The sequence below is a fragment of the Antennarius striatus genome, chromosome 23 (assembly GCF_040054535.1).
Source record: "Antennarius striatus isolate MH-2024 chromosome 23, ASM4005453v1, whole genome shotgun sequence".
Taxonomy (NCBI): Eukaryota; Metazoa; Chordata; class Actinopteri; order Lophiiformes; family Antennariidae; genus Antennarius; species Antennarius striatus.
Window position 1 is genome coordinate 9,444,596 of NC_090798.1, and position 17,474 is coordinate 9,462,069.

At 46.7% G+C, this 17,474-nt stretch overlaps 1 protein-coding gene across 5 annotated transcripts; it reads left to right on the forward strand.

Moving 5' to 3' along the window:
* Positions 1–170: 170 nt before the first annotated feature.
* LOC137590909 (7SK snRNA methylphosphate capping enzyme-like) lies at positions 171–14,150 on the forward strand. 5 transcript variants are annotated; one of them, XM_068308757.1, is made up of 9 exons: positions 171–504; positions 5,086–5,234; positions 6,446–6,830; positions 7,230–7,474; positions 7,809–8,070; positions 8,157–8,787; positions 8,862–9,074; positions 12,577–12,685; positions 13,887–14,150. In XM_068308757.1, the coding sequence occupies exons 3-9, from the start codon at positions 6,487–6,489 to the stop codon at positions 13,937–13,939; spliced, it is 1,857 nt and encodes a 618-aa protein (XP_068164858.1). In that variant the 5' UTR covers positions 171–504; positions 5,086–5,234; positions 6,446–6,486; the 3' UTR covers positions 13,940–14,150. The 5 variants fall into 5 exon arrangements, with proteins under 5 accessions (XP_068164858.1, XP_068164856.1, XP_068164859.1 ...); XM_068308756.1 differs by lacking the exon at positions 171–504 and adding an exon at positions 2,774–4,690; XM_068308755.1 differs by lacking the exon at positions 5,086–5,234.
* The last annotated feature ends 3,324 nt before the right edge of the window (positions 14,151–17,474 follow it).

The following is a 17,474-nucleotide window of genomic DNA, read 5'->3' on the forward strand; positions in this document are numbered from 1 at the left end:
CCGAGGAGGACTACTCTCTCGCCCATCGCTCTTCCACTTCGATCCTGGTCTACAGCCAATCATAGCTTCGCTTAGTTGGAGGGGTCATCTAATTGGTGAATGTATGGGAGGCGGGACTTCCTATCGGCTCGTTCTTGGCCGCGTGTCCTTTCACTCACGGGGCCCAGCGGCTGGTCCACATTAGCGCGTCTGCTCTGGGGGCACAGCGAGGAGATGCAAACGTCTGTTAGCGCGCAGCCTTAGCGGAAGTCGTCCATTGTTGCACACGCACGCGGGGAACCGCGGAGGGGGGTGGTTTTCGCACGCGCCGGGTTTGGTGGGGCGTGTGTTAGCTCAGGGCGCTGCTCTTGCATGTTAGCTGGACGTGGCTCTCTGGAGCTAACTGTTTACCAGGTTCACTGGGAGTGGACATTATTCATGACGGCGCTCTGTGATTGGTGCAGAGCAATTCAGGGCGGTGCCAGAGGAGCGGAGCAGCGACAACAGGCTGGGCTGTTGGACCGAGTGAGTCTGATTGATTACTGATTATTGATACAAGAAGTACACTCAGGTTAGAGGAGCTACAGTCCAGCAGTTGATGAGAGATACAAGTTCCGGTCCAAGTACTGGTTCCAGAGGAGGTCCGGCCCATTACAGGTTTACTGATCTCCATTATTGATCTCTATTGATCCACCATATCTCTGGTGTGGAGGGGCGTGGATTCAGTGTGGTAGGTTACGAGTAACTGAGTACATTACTAGTTATCTAGTAGAACATTGCTAGTTATCTACTAGTACATTACTAGTTATCTACAAGTATCTTGCTAGTTATCTACTAGAACATTACTGGTTATCTATAAGTGCATTTCTAGTTATCTACTAGAACATTACTAGTTATCTAGTAGTACATTACTAGTTATCTCCCCACCTATATATTTGAATAAGCCCACTTGAAAAGTCTCACACTGTGACCAACTACCTGTCAAGCAAGCGCCCAACCCATCACGGCGCCCAACCAATCATGACGCATCTGCCAGAAGGAATCACGTGAACTATATGGCGTAAGGCATCTTCTATGTTAGGAGAAGAAATAACTACATTGACTTCCCAGTTACATTATTTTAGAGTGTCATAACTGTTCCAACAATCTTCATATTTTTGAGCAGAGAGTCCAAACAGCAGGAACGACACAGAAAACTGCAACAAATTCTGAGTGAAACTAGCTGGCTAGCACGAACAGTCTGTCTAGCTATGGTTTCCGTTTGGAATGGGGCAATCGATGTAGTATCCAAAAACTCCTTGGGCATCTGACAAAAACGGTCTTTAAATAACTACATACAGTTTTGTTGATGTAGTCAGCTAAGAGAACTATCACTTTTCTAAAATTTCTTTTCTTTTCCACATGCTCTTTTGACAGGTGCCTTTTCCTTTAACGTTATCTCCTTTCCCAATTTCACGATTAGTTAGCTTTCTTACTCCAGTTAGCCTGCTGACATTCAACTACAGCTTAGCAATGCCCAACCAGTGCAATTCATGATTGCCAGCACAAAGTCGTTATGTCACCACGTTGATTTTGACTACGTTGGGCGCGCTTGGTTTAACACCAAAGCATTTGTTTTTATATGTTTGGTATGAAGTCTGATATTATTCCATTTCCATGGGTTCCTGCTTGTCTACTAGAACATTACTAGTTATCTACTAGTACATTACTAGTTATCTACCAGAACTACTGCTTCTCCTTTCAGCTTTTCCCTCCAGGGTCGCCACAGCGAATCAGTGGCCTCCATCTAACCCTGTCTTCTGCATCCTCTTTTCTCACACCAACTATCTTCATGTCCTCTTCCACTACATCCATAAAACTCTTTGGTCTTCCTCTAGGGCTCCTCCTTGGCAGTTCAAAATTCAGCATCCTTCTACCAATATATTCCCTATCTCTCCTCTGGACATGTCCAAACCATCTCAATCTGGCCTCTCTGACTTATCTCCAAAACCTTTAACATGTGCTGTCCCTCTGATGTACTCATTCCTGATCCTATCCATCCTGGTCACTCCCAGAGAGAACCTCAGCATCTTCATCTCTGCTACCTCCAACTCTGTCTCCTGTGTTTTTCTCAGTGACACTGTCTCTAGACCAAACAACATTGCTTGTCTCACCACAGTTTTGTACACCTTTCCTTTCATTTTAGCTGAAACTCTTCTATCACACATCACGCTGGACACTTTTCTCCACCCGTTCCATCCTGCCTGTACACACTTCTTCACCTCTTTTCCACACTTTCCATTGCTCTGTATTGTTGACCCAAAGAACTTAAAATCCTCCACCTTTTTGATCTCTTCTCCCTGTAACCTCACTCTTCCACGTGGGTCCCTCTTATTCATACACATGTACTTTGTCTTACTACTAACCTTCATTCCTCTCTCTTCCCGGACAACCTCCACCTCTCTGGCTTCTCCTCCACCTGTTCCCTGCTCTCATTCCCTGATCACATGGGGAATTCTTGATAACCTCGTCTGTCAGCCTGTCCATCAACATAGCGAACAATAAGGGGCTCAGAGCTGATCCCTGATGCAGTCCCACCTCCACTTTGAATTCGTCTGTCACACCTACAGCATCTCTCCTAGATACCAAACCAGCCCATCTCCTCCTCATCACCTCAGTTTCCTGCACCAAAATGTCCATTGAAGTCTGCACCAATGACAAGTCTTACTTCTAGGTATGCTTAGCATCACTTCATCAAAGTCCTTCCAGAATTTCTCATTCTCCTCCAGCTCACATCTTACCTGTGGACCATACCCACTAACAACATTGAACGTCACACCTTCAGACTCATCACTCTGTCTGACAACTTTTTTACCTCCAGGACATTCCTAACAAACTCCTCCAAGATAACTCCTACTCCATTTCTTTTCCTATCTACACCATGATAGAACAACTTGAACCCTGCTCCTAAACTTCTAACCTTGCTACCTTTCCACCTTGTCTCCTGGACACGCAGTATGTCTACCTTCCTCCTCTGCATCATGTCTACCAACTCTACCTTTTCCTGTCATAGTTCCAACATTCAACGTCCCTACTCTCAGTCCTATACTCTTGGCGGACCTCTTCTCTCTCTTCCTACAAACACACTTTCTTCCTCTCCTTCTTCGACCAACAGTAGTCCAATTTCCACCGGCACCCTGTAGGTGAACAGCATAGATGGCAGTCATTGTTAACCTGGGCCTCGACTGATCCGGTAGGGAAGTCATAGATTTGAGTTGCATGTTTGATTTGGCATGTCTGATCCCCTTCTTGATACAACCCTCTGTATTTATCCGGGCTTGGGACCGGCGAAATAAGACACTGGCTTGTGCCATCTTGCAGCTACATTAGTTAACAACTAGAACATTACTAGTTATCTACTACTACATTACTAGTTATCTGCTAGAACATTAATAGTCCAGGCCTTGAAATTAACTTTTTTTATTGGTAGCACTGGTGCTCCCAAATTTAGAAGTTAGTAGCACCAGCAAAGACTTTAGGAGCACCTACCCAAAAGCAAGGAGTACAGTCAATATACTGTATGTAACATGGCATGTATTTTATTCACAGAACCGTCAACACTTTTGTAAACATGTTTGTAACATTAGTTGGGTCCCCTGGCTCTCAGTCCCTCTCTCATCCACCTTTTCACTGAAGGCCCAGCAACGAAGTTCTCCTCAGGAGGACCCTCTACACCAGGGGTATTCAATTAAAAGTTGTCTGGTTAGAAAAATTTCCTCTTAGTAAAAGATCCGAACCCAAGTCCAGTTTGTGTCTTATAGCCGGCCACTATATCTACATTATCGTTTATTATCAATTTTCAATGGAGGATATGTTTAAGTGAGTGCACAGGTAACTCTTTTACCTCACCATAAATAAAAGTAGACCCAGGCAAATAATTTTAAACCTTTTTCTTAGATTGAAGAACATACAAACCTCAGAATTAAAAGTAAAGTGCAAAAAGAGCTGAATAATCCTTTTTCTCGTAAAGACATCCCAACCTAAAGAACTGAAGGCCTACACGTCAAGTAAAAAAACATTAACATGTTCAGAAAGCATGAATACAAACTGGCTCTTTTAGGGGGGAAATGCAAACAGAACTTTCTTTATGAGAGAAAGGGGCATGTGGCCTGCTAGTAATTTACTTGTACACAACGCTGGGCTTGCGCTAGCCATTTGCCACTTCTCCACAGGCGAAGTATATTCCAGATTGGCTACAAGGTCTTTAGACTGTGTAGCCACAGTTTCGTTCTAATTTTTACGCAAAAAAGGCTAAAACTTACAACTTTTTCGCTCGCTATTTCCGCTAGCGAGCGGCGCTGGCACCGCTACCTCAGCTTGCGAACAGCGCTAGCGCTAGCGCCGCCACTTCCGCTAGCGAGCGGCACTAGCGAAAATAGCACCACTATTTCCGCATGCCGACGGAATTTAGCCGAAGCACGCCGACGGAAACAGCTGAAGTGACCTGAACGCTCCCGATCCAATGCACTCGAGTCATGACCTCCTCCCATCCAATGAAAAACAAAAATATTGTTTTTTTACAAGCTGAACCCGCGAATTGGTTTAAGACAAAGTGAGGGCAATCAATCAAAAGAATCCAGTGTTTTATAGTAGAGTTTGTGTTAAAGTCCTCATTAATAAACAAGTGATGAATGCTGAGAGGGGGTAGGAGTGGCGACAGACCGATCAGAAGGTAAATGAAAGATATTATCAATACTTGTTTGTAGTCTTAGACTTTTGTTCCCTATGACCGGCAGGAATAACCAGCGATGCATGTAAATGTGTATTCACCTCGCTTGCTATTTTTTATGCCTTTTTAAATTGAAATGAAAAATCATGTTATTGAATTTAAAAAAAACAAAAAAAAAACTATGGCATACCAATGGTGTTGGTGGTGGTCAAAGTTAAAATGTTTTCTAGTCTAAGTAAAACTTACAAGTAAACATTGAGTAATATTTTATGTGACTGTATCTTCACATAGTGAATGGAAGTTTTCAATGGTTGAATCTCACATTTATACCTGCATAAAGTAGGACAGAAATAAAGATAGTTCAGCTTGAACTGTTTGACTTTTGTGTATTTTTGTAGGTAAACTGAACAGAAGATTTTGCCCTCAGAATGCAGGACAACAACCCCATTTTCTCAAAAATTTCCCAGGGGAGGCCCCCCGGACCCCCAACGTCCCCCTGCGACGAGCGTTGGTCGTCCAGGCGCTGTGCCACTGTCTTGGACACAGAGTGTGTTTTATTGTGGCTTACTCAATTCTTTTACACTGAGCCACAGTGGCTTAGTCATACTAGCTCCTAGTGCAAGCCCAGACAAGGTGTGCCTGTGCACACCTTGTGGTGGTCACCTTGTGGTGGTCTCTGTAATGTTGGTGAAAGAGACCACTGGACTTTGTCAGCATCTTTTCTTGGTGCATGTATGTCCTTTCCCCTTGTGTGTGTTTCATAGTGGTCTTACACTCAGCGAAGAGCTCCTTATCTTTGTCAAGGAATGCACACAATCTAGAACTCATCATGGTCCAGAGATATGCATGGTGCTCTCCGAATAGCTGCATCAAGCTGTTAATATTTCTGATTTTCTGGTTGCTATTGAAGCTGACATTGGGAGTTTTTCCACACATCTCATCTTTCTGTTTTCCCCCAAACAAAATGTCAACAGCTTTTAAGCGCTTATTCACAACTGTCCCATTACTAAAAGATGTTTTATGTTGCCCCAAACTCCACCATGCCTTTAGTGAACATTCGTTTGCATTTTTCTCGGTCATTTTGCCCTCAGGTCGGACTTCAGGAGATAATTCTGCACAAAAGATCTGTGCTTTGTTTCGTAGTGGCGCTTTATGTTACCACTTTTTAATTCATACTACGTGTTCAGACCATGTGAGGTAAAATGGTTTTGAACTGCCTGACGGAGAAGTAAACATAGATTTCGTCCACTCATTGTTAACCAGCGGTTTTCCTCATTAACCTCCCTTCGTTTGGAGCTATGCTGTCTCCCTTCTTCTGTGGTCCGCTGTAGCGCTAAACTCACAGCGGTAGCGAGCTGTCTCACTTCCTGGTATGCTGACAGCGTAGGGTAGACAAACGATCTGATTGAGTGAACTCAGTGGCGCTATTACCATATTAACTGGAGGAGCAGGGCCCGCCGCCTGTAGCCGCAAACTGCAACATTAACAGACATGACTGGAGGGGTCACTGGTTAGCGGTGGGGTTAGGGTGGTGTTAGGGGTTAGCGGTGGGGTTAGGGTTGGTTGTAGTTGTTTATTAAAGGTTCCCATCATTAAGAGAAAAAAACATTTTTACTTTCCTGCCATGAATGGAGTGAAGAATAAATTTAATTATGAATTTTTTCCGATTGTTAGTCACAGATTTTGATTTTCAAAAGTAGTTGTTGGTGTAGTGATTTTTTCAGTATCCAGTCACTCAAACACACCCTGCTCTCTCAGCCTGCAGACCACTGATTGGATGATCAGTCTCCAGATAGAAGATGATCAGGATGTCATTGGATAAAGAGGCCAGCTCTGCCTCCCCGACAGCAGTCAGCCTGCCACAACAGCGGCCATTGCCAAAGCCCTGCCTCTTTCAACCAAAAAACGGCCTCCATCAGCTGGGCAGCACTCAGCCGTCACCCCTCAGTGCCACGACACGCCCTCAGACAGCCTCTAAGAGGCGATACTCTGTGGGCGTCGGCTTCAAGGGGCTGGCTAAGCGCCGTCGACGCATCAACAGCGACAGTCAATCAGAGCCTGTGCTACCAAGCCATTTCCTGTTGGGCGGGAACATCTTTGACCCCCTGAACCTCAACTCACTGCTGGATGAAGAAGTGAACAGGTAAGATGCACCAATCAACGCACCAACCAACCAATCAATCAATCAGGTTTTTATGTCATATCAGTTTATTGATCAATTGGTTCTACCTGCTATAACTAGATAGTGTAGCTAGTGCAGTGGTAGCAGCTACACTAGCGGCTTTAGCCGCTGCCCCTACACTAGCAGCGGTAGCCTTTACACTAGCAGTAGTAGCCGCTACACTAGAAGCGGTAGCCTCTACACTAGCAGCAGTAGCTGCTACACTAGCAGTGATAGCCTCTACAGGTGTAGTGGCAGCCGCTAGGCTAGCAGCAGTAGCCGCCACACTAGCAGGGGTGACCTGTTAGGTGGCAGGAATCAGTGGTGCGGTCTACTGCGCTTCCGCAAACGTTAGTGAGTCTTCAGCCTCCTCGTCCTCAGGGCAACCAATCAGGAGACACCAAAGTGCTCGCCCCTGCCGTCCCGGAGTGTCGACCCCGTTGAGATCCTGGTTCCTCGAGACATCACAGACCCTCTGAATCTGAAGGGGGAGGGCCGAGATGGGACGGAGGGGGGCATTCTGCTGTCCCCCCTGAAGGCCAGGAGGCGACACAGGAACAGGCACCATGGAGGGAGAAGCGAAGGGGGGGAGAGGAGGGCCGCCCCTCCTGCTGCTGGGCAGACAGGTAGGTTATCACTGACACCGGGAGGGGCCAGCTGGGGGTGAGGGGTTTGGCCATTCAGATCAGCGATTGTGGCCATAACTAACTAATGTAAGCTCATGTTCAGAGGTCACATTTAGCTCTGTCTCCATGGTAACGATCTCCTGCTAGTACAGGTAACCCCCCCCACCCCCCAACGCCGTTAACAGGTTCCAGGAGACGCGAGTTGAATTAACTCGTCTCCAGTTTAAGTGAGAACGAGGTGACTCCAAACGATGTAAGCCAAGGCGTACCTGTAGCTTCCTGTTAGCATGCTAAGTGTGTGTTAGCATGTCACCGTTCTGCTTGTGTGTTGCAGTTCCTGTGCTGACCACAGAGGGCAATGCTTCAGAGTCTCCACTCCCCTGTGAACTCAACACAGCCATTACCTGTCGAGACGATGTGGTCACACCCCCTATCCTCCTCAGAAGACACACCCACCCCCCAGCACCCGCCGCTCAGCGTAGCAGTCGCCAGCGGAGACGGCACAACACCACGTCCACGAGGTCAGAGGTCACCAGCGCCAGAACCGCTCCCACTAAATTCCAGACGCCGCTAGTGGGAGGGGCAAGATCCAGCAGGTGGGTGTGGCTCCCTGGAAGTTAGGTGTGAATCTCTGGGAAGTGTTTATGGTCTGAATAACTTTCAAACCCCTGCCCCCCGACAGGTGTGGAGTATCGCAGCCCGCCTCTGCGCAGCCTCCAGAGAAGGACCAACACCGCTACCAGTATGGCAACCACAGCTGTTACTACGGCTACCATGGTTTCTATGGTGACCGCTGGGAGGGGCGGGTTGGAGTGGAGGAGGACCCACGGCTTTGTGTCCTGGAAGCCCATTGGTTTAAAGACAAGAAGGTGTTAGACATTGGTTGCGGCGCTGGCCACATGGTGCTCTCCATTGCTCGGAGGTTTGACCCCGCCCACATCCTGGGGGTGGAGCTAGATGAGAAACTGGTTCAAGCGGCAAAGCAGAACATTAGACACTTTCTATCACATGACCTTGTGGTGAAGGAGAGGAAGAGGGAGATAAAAAGGTTGGTGGGATCGTCTACCTTCTCCTGTCCTTCAAGGAAGTGGGGAGGAGGGGGACTGAGGGGGGAGGAGGAGGAGGTAATGGAGGTGATGAAGAAAGAAGAAGAGGAGGAGGACTTTGAGAAAGTGCTGCATTCGTTGTCCCTCTCTCACCTCCCCTTCCCCCTGTCGTTCCGTGTGACCCGGGGGCCTCTCTCTGCTCCTCCTCTCTCTCTCTCTCCACCATCATCATCCTCCAGGTTCCCCAACAATATCACCTTCATCCAGGTGAGTCTTGGCCCCGCCCATTCAGACAGGTCACATGTTCTCCTTTGACATCACTGCTACGACTCCCTCTGCAGGGCGACTACGTGTCAGAGCATGAACCGTGGCCCGGCCGGGGTCAGTATGATGTCATCATGTGTCTTGGTGTGACCAAGTGGGTCCAGCTGCAGTCAGGTGACAGGGGTGTTGTCAGATTGTTCAGACGAGCGTATCACAGCCTTTCACCTGGAGGATTGTTTCTTCTGGAGCCACAGCAGTGGAGCAGCTACAGCAGCAGCAAGAGAGCCTCGGTAAGAAAATAAAAACTACAGGATACACACAGCAGGATACTAACTGTAGGATACACACTGCAGGATACTTACTATAGGATACACACTACAGAATACAGTATTTTCCGCACTATAAGGCGCACCTAAAAGCCCATAGTTCTCTCATAAACCCGCAGTGCACTTTATAATCCGATGCACCTTATATATGGATTAAAATTAATATTGGTTAATAACAATATCGCTGAAAAAAAGCGGGCAGTCTGGCCAGCAGTCATGCCGCACAACGCGAGGGGGCGTAGTCCGGCCAGAGTGCCCACTTGTAACAGTAGTCAAGGGGCGTCACCGAAATACTGGTTCTCACTGACCCGCTGTCTGACGGAAGAGCAGCCTGCGGAGATCACCAGTGCCTGGCTACGATAACATAGTAAAACAAAGGGAATTTTCAAAAATTCTATTAATTAAGTTTGACTGACTGATCTCAGTATTTCCCAACCACTGTGGCGCCGGAAATAACCCACTTGAAACTTCATTGGTCTAAAAAATGCAATTGTCGAGTGTCAGTGCTGTAATCTGGAATCAAGTGACGGTCCATTCTATTAGTCTGCGGTAACACAGAAACAGGCATTGTGGTGGGGGTTTCGTTCTTCTTAAGGACAGGAGACAGTGTAAAATACAAGATATTTGTCCATTCAAGTCATGTCTAGGTTGAGGGTAGCAGTACAATAATATCATCAATAGGTTGAGTATGAGTCCATAATATCATCGATGATATTGACACACAGACAGGTTCAACAAATATTTATCTAAGCATGATGAGAGCTCTGGGGATGATGAAAAAGTCCTCCGGTGTGTTGTTGCAGAGTACTCTGGGTACTAAAAAAACTTCAAGTACAAACTAAAAAATGGATCACATCTCTTTTTATACCCTAAAGGTGTGACTAGGGGGAGGTATTAACCTCGGCCCATCTGCTTTCAACCAGTTCTTTACGGGCTCTCAGTTGGTACGTCATGATCTCCAGAAGTTACCAAAAATATCAAGTCGACAGTTTCACAAAACTATTTGATGACATAATATGCGAACCCTGTGAGGATCTGCTACAGACATTCTCTGGATGACCCTGTGCAGAAACATACATTCTAGTTTCAGGTACAGTGTATGAAATGATCTGGCTAGCTGCTTCTGTCAGTGTCTAACTTCTTCAAGGATACCCACAGTCATGCAAGCGTTTCCAAATATGGTCTAACAGTAATTACCTTCATGCAGCGTCCCCACGACCCCGAGACATCCTGGTGCCACCTTCACAAGAGCTGAATAATATGACACACACAACAATCCAGATCTTTGGTTCAATTAAATGATATTATTTTGTTATATTATTGTATTATTTTATTGTATCAAAAACTTTCCACCACAGCATAAAGGTGAATGAAAGATCTTCAAAGCTGAACTTCCAGCCTTTTCTGAAATTTCATGAGCTGAGTCACTGCTAGACAAAGTTGCCTGGTGTGCTGCAAATGATTTGCAAATGTAGTTGATACCTGAAACGACACGTTACTGTGTGTGTGGGGTCCGCAGTTTAGGCTTGTGTATTGTGTCTGGCAGCGATGTGCTGTGAGGTTCACAGCGGTGAGACACCGACTTTAAAGTCAGTTCTACGAGTAAAACAGTATTGCATTTGCCAGTAAATTTGCAGGCTGACATTAAAAACTGGTTAAAAAATTGTTTAGGACACACGGTGGAGCAGCAAATAGTTGCACTTCACCTCCGACTGGACTACCGATCAATTGAAACGTGACTACAGTCGATGTTTATCCTGTATACACGAAGACGTTCATCTTCATTTATTTGATTAATAAACGAAGACGAACCTCGGAGCTTAAATGTTTGCTTCGAACTTCAGATCAGGAAATAATCCGACCTGTTCGAACTGAGTGGTCTACTTGTAATGAATTTAACCAGTTTTTAATGTTAGGTTTTTTAATATGGCATATTTTGCCAGAAAGAGTGGCAAAAAAGCCACTTTGTCAGTCTCATAGAACTGACTTTTAAGTTGGTGCCTCACCTCCGTGAACTTCACCACACATCACTGAGAGCTGACAATCGGCTCTGCTCTTCTCCTCTCCACTGCTTGCATCTGGAGAATTCTTTTGGCTTTCTGTAAATAGGCTTGAAAAACTTCTTTAGACCAGCTCTATTTGGAAAGATCCATGAGATGACTTCTGTTAGGATTTGGCGCTATAGAAATAAAATCTAATTTGACTATGTTTTTAGATAATTTTGTACTACAGTATTTTGTAGTACTTTTATCAGTAAATCTCAGCAGCTAAGGAAAAAACCCATTCGTGTTGATTTCTTTCTAAGATGGCAAAGTGATTAAGTGATCATGTTTCCTTGATGAGTCTCAGAATGGCCTCGTTGACAATAACAATAGGGACGTTGACAGTTGGTTCAAGGTACTCACAGTCATGGATGCTCCATCTAGTGGATGTATAGCGCAACCACAGCCACTAGTTTTTTTTAATCTATTTGAATTATATGCCCTTTATAATCCAGTGCGCCTTTTATGTGAAATAAATTATAAAATAAACAATTCATTAAAGGTGCGCCTTATAGTGCAGAAAATACTATACACACTACAGGATAGGTTCTACAGGATACACACTGCACGATACGCACTACAAGACACATACTGTAGGATGCACACTACAGGACACATACTATAGGATTCACACTACAAGATACTAATGGATACAAACTACAGGATACACACTGACTGCAGGATACACAATACAGGATACTAACTATTGGATACACACTGCAGGATACACACTATAGGATACACACAAAAGGATACACACTGACTGCAGGATACACACTACAGGATACTAACTATTGGATACACACTGCAGGATACACACTACAGGATACTAATTAAAGGATACTAACTACAGGATGTTAACTAGAATACACACTACAGGATTCTAACTATAGGATACACATTACAGGATACACACTACAGGATCTAGGGAAGACTGCAACAAGCCCCTTTCAGGAAATTATCTTTTCAGTCATACTATATATTTTAAACACGTGTAAATATGTGTACAGGCCCCTGAAACAAACACACACACACACACACCAAATGAGCAGCTGGTAGGAGTGAGGGGGCTTCCGGTCCCCGGCCCATGACCTAGTGGACCCACATCCAACACGCGTGTTGGGCCATGAAGCTGCTGCTCTGGGTCAGGTCACGCCCTCTGACCATCCTCCCTGGTGTCAAGTTACTCGCTGCCTCAGTCGGTCCAATCTGTGACCCTGCCCCCTGCCAGAGCACCTCAGCTTGGAATTTGTCCCTCCCAGTCCAGAAGGTGAACCCAGTGCCAGACAGCGCCCTCTGCTGTTCAAAACAGGCAGCATATTCACAAAGGGTTTGAATTGTCACACAGCTAAACTGATCACTTCGGAGTATGTGTGCGTGCGTGCGTGTACATACATGGACTGTGATCGTGTGTTGTTTTGTAGGCGGAGACATATCGTCGGTACTCCACCATTCGACTGACACCTGAACGCTTCACTGGTTACCTGATGGATGCCGTCGGGTTCGCCTCCTACCGACTCGTCACACACACAGGTATGAGACATGCAGGAAACACCTACTGAACACATCTGCTGGACACACCCACTGGACACACCCACTGAACACACCACACCTGCTGGACACACCCACTGGACACACTCACTGGACAACACCAGTGCTGGACTACATGACGTGACGGTGGAGGTGGATCTTCCCCTCCACTTGACCTTCAGTTGTGTTAACATCCTTGTTTACATCAGAAAGCAAGAGCCAAAATATTTACTCGTTCATCATTAGCAATAGCATTATAATTAGCATCATCAGCAGGAGTGTCGTCTGTAGCATCATTAGCTTTAGCCTCCTTCCTTAAGTTTGTGGTTCTGGTGTTCGGGTCTTTGGAAGTGCTGCGACAGGAAGCTGATCTGTGATCAGATGTTATCATTTTCCGGTAAGCCCATATATGGCTGCAGTGGTTTCTTTGTCTTCCCGCTGTGGGGGTTCCACATGGTTCTATTTGTGGGGATGGGTTCTGGTTCTGTCTTAGGGTGAGGCGTTGGACCATTGGCAAGGAGAGGGGGTGGAGCTTGACAGATCCACTCTGGTGAAGCGGAGGGGTCATGGAGAGGGACTGGGTCTGATGAGGTGTCACCCAGTGTGGCTGGTCTAACTGGAGGACAAGGACTGATCCATATCAGCTGAGGGGGGAACGGAAGGTGGTGCTGGGGTCGCAAACCCTGACCCTGAAGTACAGCTCACAATGAGATACCAGCAGCAGCCCCAGGAACTGGGGCCACTCAGGACTCGTCCCAGCAGGGAGGGGGGTCCAGCCTTACTACTGGGGACCCTCACCGGGGCTGAAGGCCAAGCGTCAACCTGTCCAGAACATCTGGTCAGGGACGGGGTCTGGGAGAATCTGAGGAACATGGGCACCGTTCCACTACGAATCCTGTGTGTGGGTTAGGGTGTGGTGATGGGAGTGGGCTGTGAACACTGACTGTGTTGTGGTCACATCCCCTAATGTCCAGCTGTAGACCTGGACTCCACCTGGTCCCAGTTTCCTGTTCCGGTTCAGCTCTTCATCTGAGATCATTAAAGTTTTTATCCAGTTCTTCAAACAAGTGCTGAAATGTTTGACCATCTTGAATGGTCCCATGACATGGATAGCATTACTTAGCTTAGCTCAGTTTAGCTTAGCTTCTTGGATTTCTGTTTCCATGGTAACCTCAGGCCCTAATCATGTTGTGTGCATTTCCAGGCAACCAGCGGCTGATCTACCTGTTCCACAAAGGACCTGCCCAGAGAAAGTGAGGTCAGCAGAATAGAACGGTGCTGGACTCCCTCCTGTTTCCATGGCAACATGCTAGGACTGGCTGACAGCTGGAGGGTGGAGTCAGCTTACTGGGTCATTTGATTGGGCTGCTGATTGGACTTATTCAGCCCTAGATGACCCCTGTGACTTCTGGTCATGTTGTACTCTTCAATACATTGTTTCTGCAAAAATAAAAACATTTGATTCATGGTTGATTGATTGATTGATTGATTGATTGATTGATTGATTGATTGACTGATTAACTCTTGCTGCTCTTTAAGTCATGACACATTCACTCGATCTTGTTTAAAGACAGATGAGGAAGTCATTGATTGATCTACTGCATCAGTTCAAAGTCAGAAGAACGTGCAGGAATGAGGACCTGGACCCAGACTTGGACCTGATCATGGACCATGGATCTGTGAAGTGTTTTCTACTAAATCTGCCATGGGGTTGGTGACGGGATTTCCCAACACACATTAATCCAGTTCACACAATCCGGTTCAATCAATCCCATTCAATCAATCTGCTTCAAACGATTTGATTCAATCAATCCGATTCAAACAATCTGGTTTAATTAATGTAGTTCAAACAATCTGGTTCAAGAGGGCACAAGCCAGGGTCTTGTGCAGGTCCCAAGCCCAGATGAATACAGAGGGTTGTGTCAGGAAGGGCATCTGACGTAAAACTTTTGCCAAATCAAACATGGGAATCAAATCTATGACTTCCATACCAGATCGGTCGAGGCTCGGGTTAACGACCGCCATTGATGGTGTTCACCTACAGAGTGACGGTGGAAATTGGACTACTGTTAGTTGAAGAATGAGAGGATGAAAGCATGTTTGTAGGAAGAGAGAGAAGAGGAACCCCAAGAGTAGAGGACTGAGAGTAGGGACGTTGAATGATGGAACTATGACAGGAAAAGGTAGAGAGTTGGTTGACATGATGCAGAGGAGGAAGGTAGACATACTGTGTCCAGGAGACCAGGTGGAAAGATAGCGAGGTTAGAAGTTTAGAAGCAGTGTTCAAGTTGTTCTATCATGGTGTAGATAGGAAGAGAAATGGAGTTATCTTGAATTTTTAAAAATTTTTTTAATGTTATATACTGGTTTGATCCCCAAAGGTAAATTAACAACGCACACTCTAGCTACTGATTCAAACGCATGCATACATATATATTTGTGAGTACAGGCCCCTGTATCACACACACAAGGGGGCCTGTAGGCATGCAGGGGAGGTAGAGTGGCAGGCAGCTCCTTCTTGGTGCGCCTCAAATGAGCAATTTGTAAAGGGTCAAGGGTGCCTCGGCAGTGCTCCGGAGGTGAGCTGACACCTCCCACTGTCAGCTCACCTCCGGGTATTTTTTTGGGGGGCGGGAGCGGGAATCGAACCGCCGATCTTAAGTCATAGGACGACCCGCTCTACCGCCCGCTTTACCACTGAGCCACTGCCGCCCACCACTGAAGGAGGAGTTTGTTAGGAATGTCCTGGAAGTAAGATAGATAGATGTCAGATAGAGTGATGAGTCTGAAGCTAGAAATCGAAGGTGTGATGTTCAATGTTGTTGGTGGGTATCCACAGGTAAGATGTGAGCTGGAGAAGAAATTCTAGTTGGACTTTGATGAAGTGATGGCATCTAATGTGAGCAGGGAGACAGGTAGGAGACTGCTTGGTGTGTCATCTGGAAGGAAAGTAGATAGGGAGACTTGGTGGTGGAATGCGGAGGAACAGGACTGTCATGTACAGTATGAGGACTGTAAAACAGTGGTGAGGCTTGCTGTAGATGTGACAGAGGAGTTCAAGGTGGAGACGGGACTGCATCAGAGATCAGGTCTGAGCCCCTTCTTGTTCACTATGGTGATGGACAGGCTGACAGATGAGGTTAGACAGGAATCTCCATGGACTATGATGTTTGCAGATAACATTGTGATCTGTAGTGAGAGCAGGGAACAGATGGAGGAGAAGCTAGAGAGGTGGAGGTTTGTCCTGGAAAGGAGAGGAATGAAGGTTAGAAGGTAAGACCGAGTACATGTGTGTGAAAGAGAGGGGCCCAAGTGGGTCCCCAAGAGTGAGGTTACAGGGAGAAGAGATCAAGAAGGTGGAGGATTTTAAGTACTTAGGGCCAAAAGTCCAAACCAATGGAGAATGTGGAAAACAGGTGAAGAAGCATGTACAGGTAGGATGGAACGGGTGGAGAAAAGTGTCAAAAGTGTGATGTGCAATACAGGTAGTCGCCAACTTACGACCTGTGCAACTTACGACCGACCGACTTTACGACCACAATGTCTGGGTAACGCGGGCATTCCCTCCAGCCACAGTACTCACGCTCTGAGGCTCCTGCGCTCTCTTCAGTCCCCACGGCGCACACACGCTGTTCAGTCACACCGTGAGATCAATAGCCCAGCCCACTACTGATGGGCTGGGCTGCTTAGGAGGCTGTGACGGAGAAATGTATGAATGGCGTATGGAAAAACTGTAAAGCGTTACGTGAACTCTTCTGCTGGATTTGAAAGTGACGAAGAACTTGATCAGATTCGGGAGAAAATAGTGAAACTGGCAAAAAACCTCTCCTTGGAGAACTCACGAATGATCGCGCTGTATGAAGAACTGATCGCGCTGGAAGAAGAAAGAGTGGAAGAAGAAGAGAGAAGAGAAGCATAGAAAGAAGAGGAGGAAACAGAAAAAATGTTCACGACCAAAGGCTTGTCAGAAGGCTTTTCCCTGTTAAATAAACTCCGTGCACACTTTGAAGAAATGGACATAGAACATAGAAACATTTGCAAGGATTGAACGGATGGCAAACGACGCTTTCCGTCCATATCGTGAAATTTATGAGGAGAAAAAGAAACGAACAATTCAGACAAAGCTCACAATGATTATGAAAAGATCGTCTCCCGCTCCCACCAACCCACACGCTGCCCCAGCTGACGATCCGGACGACCCCCAGCCAAGAACCAGCGCTGCTGGATTGAATTTTTACGTAAGAGTCGATTTACGACCAAGTCGAGTTACGACCGATCTGTCGGTCCCAATCGCGGTCGTAAGTCGGCGACTACCTGTAGAACAGTTTCAGCTGAAATGAAGGGAAAGGGGGCGGCACGGTGGCGCAGTGGTTAGCGCTGCGGCCTCACAACACAGCGGACCCGGGTTCGACTCCCACTCTGTGCGGAGTTCGCATGCTCTCCCCGTGTCTGGGTGGGTTCTCTCTGGGTTGTCCGGCTTCCTCCAACCTCCAAAAAGCATGTGCTTCAGGTTGATTGGCCGGTCCCAAATTGCCCGTAGGAGTTTGTGTGTGTGCATGGTTGTCCGTCTTTGTGTGTGGCTCCGCGGTGCATTGGCGTCGTGCCCGGAGTGTCCCCCACCTCATGCCCTATGCCAGCTGAGTTAGGCTCCAGCTCCCCCGTGACCCGCCACGGCGGATGAAGCGGCAGAAGATGAATGAATGAAAGGAAAGGTGTACACAACTGTGGTGAGACCAGCGATGTTGTTTGGTATAGAGAGTGTCACTGAGGAAAAGACAGGAGACAGAGCTGG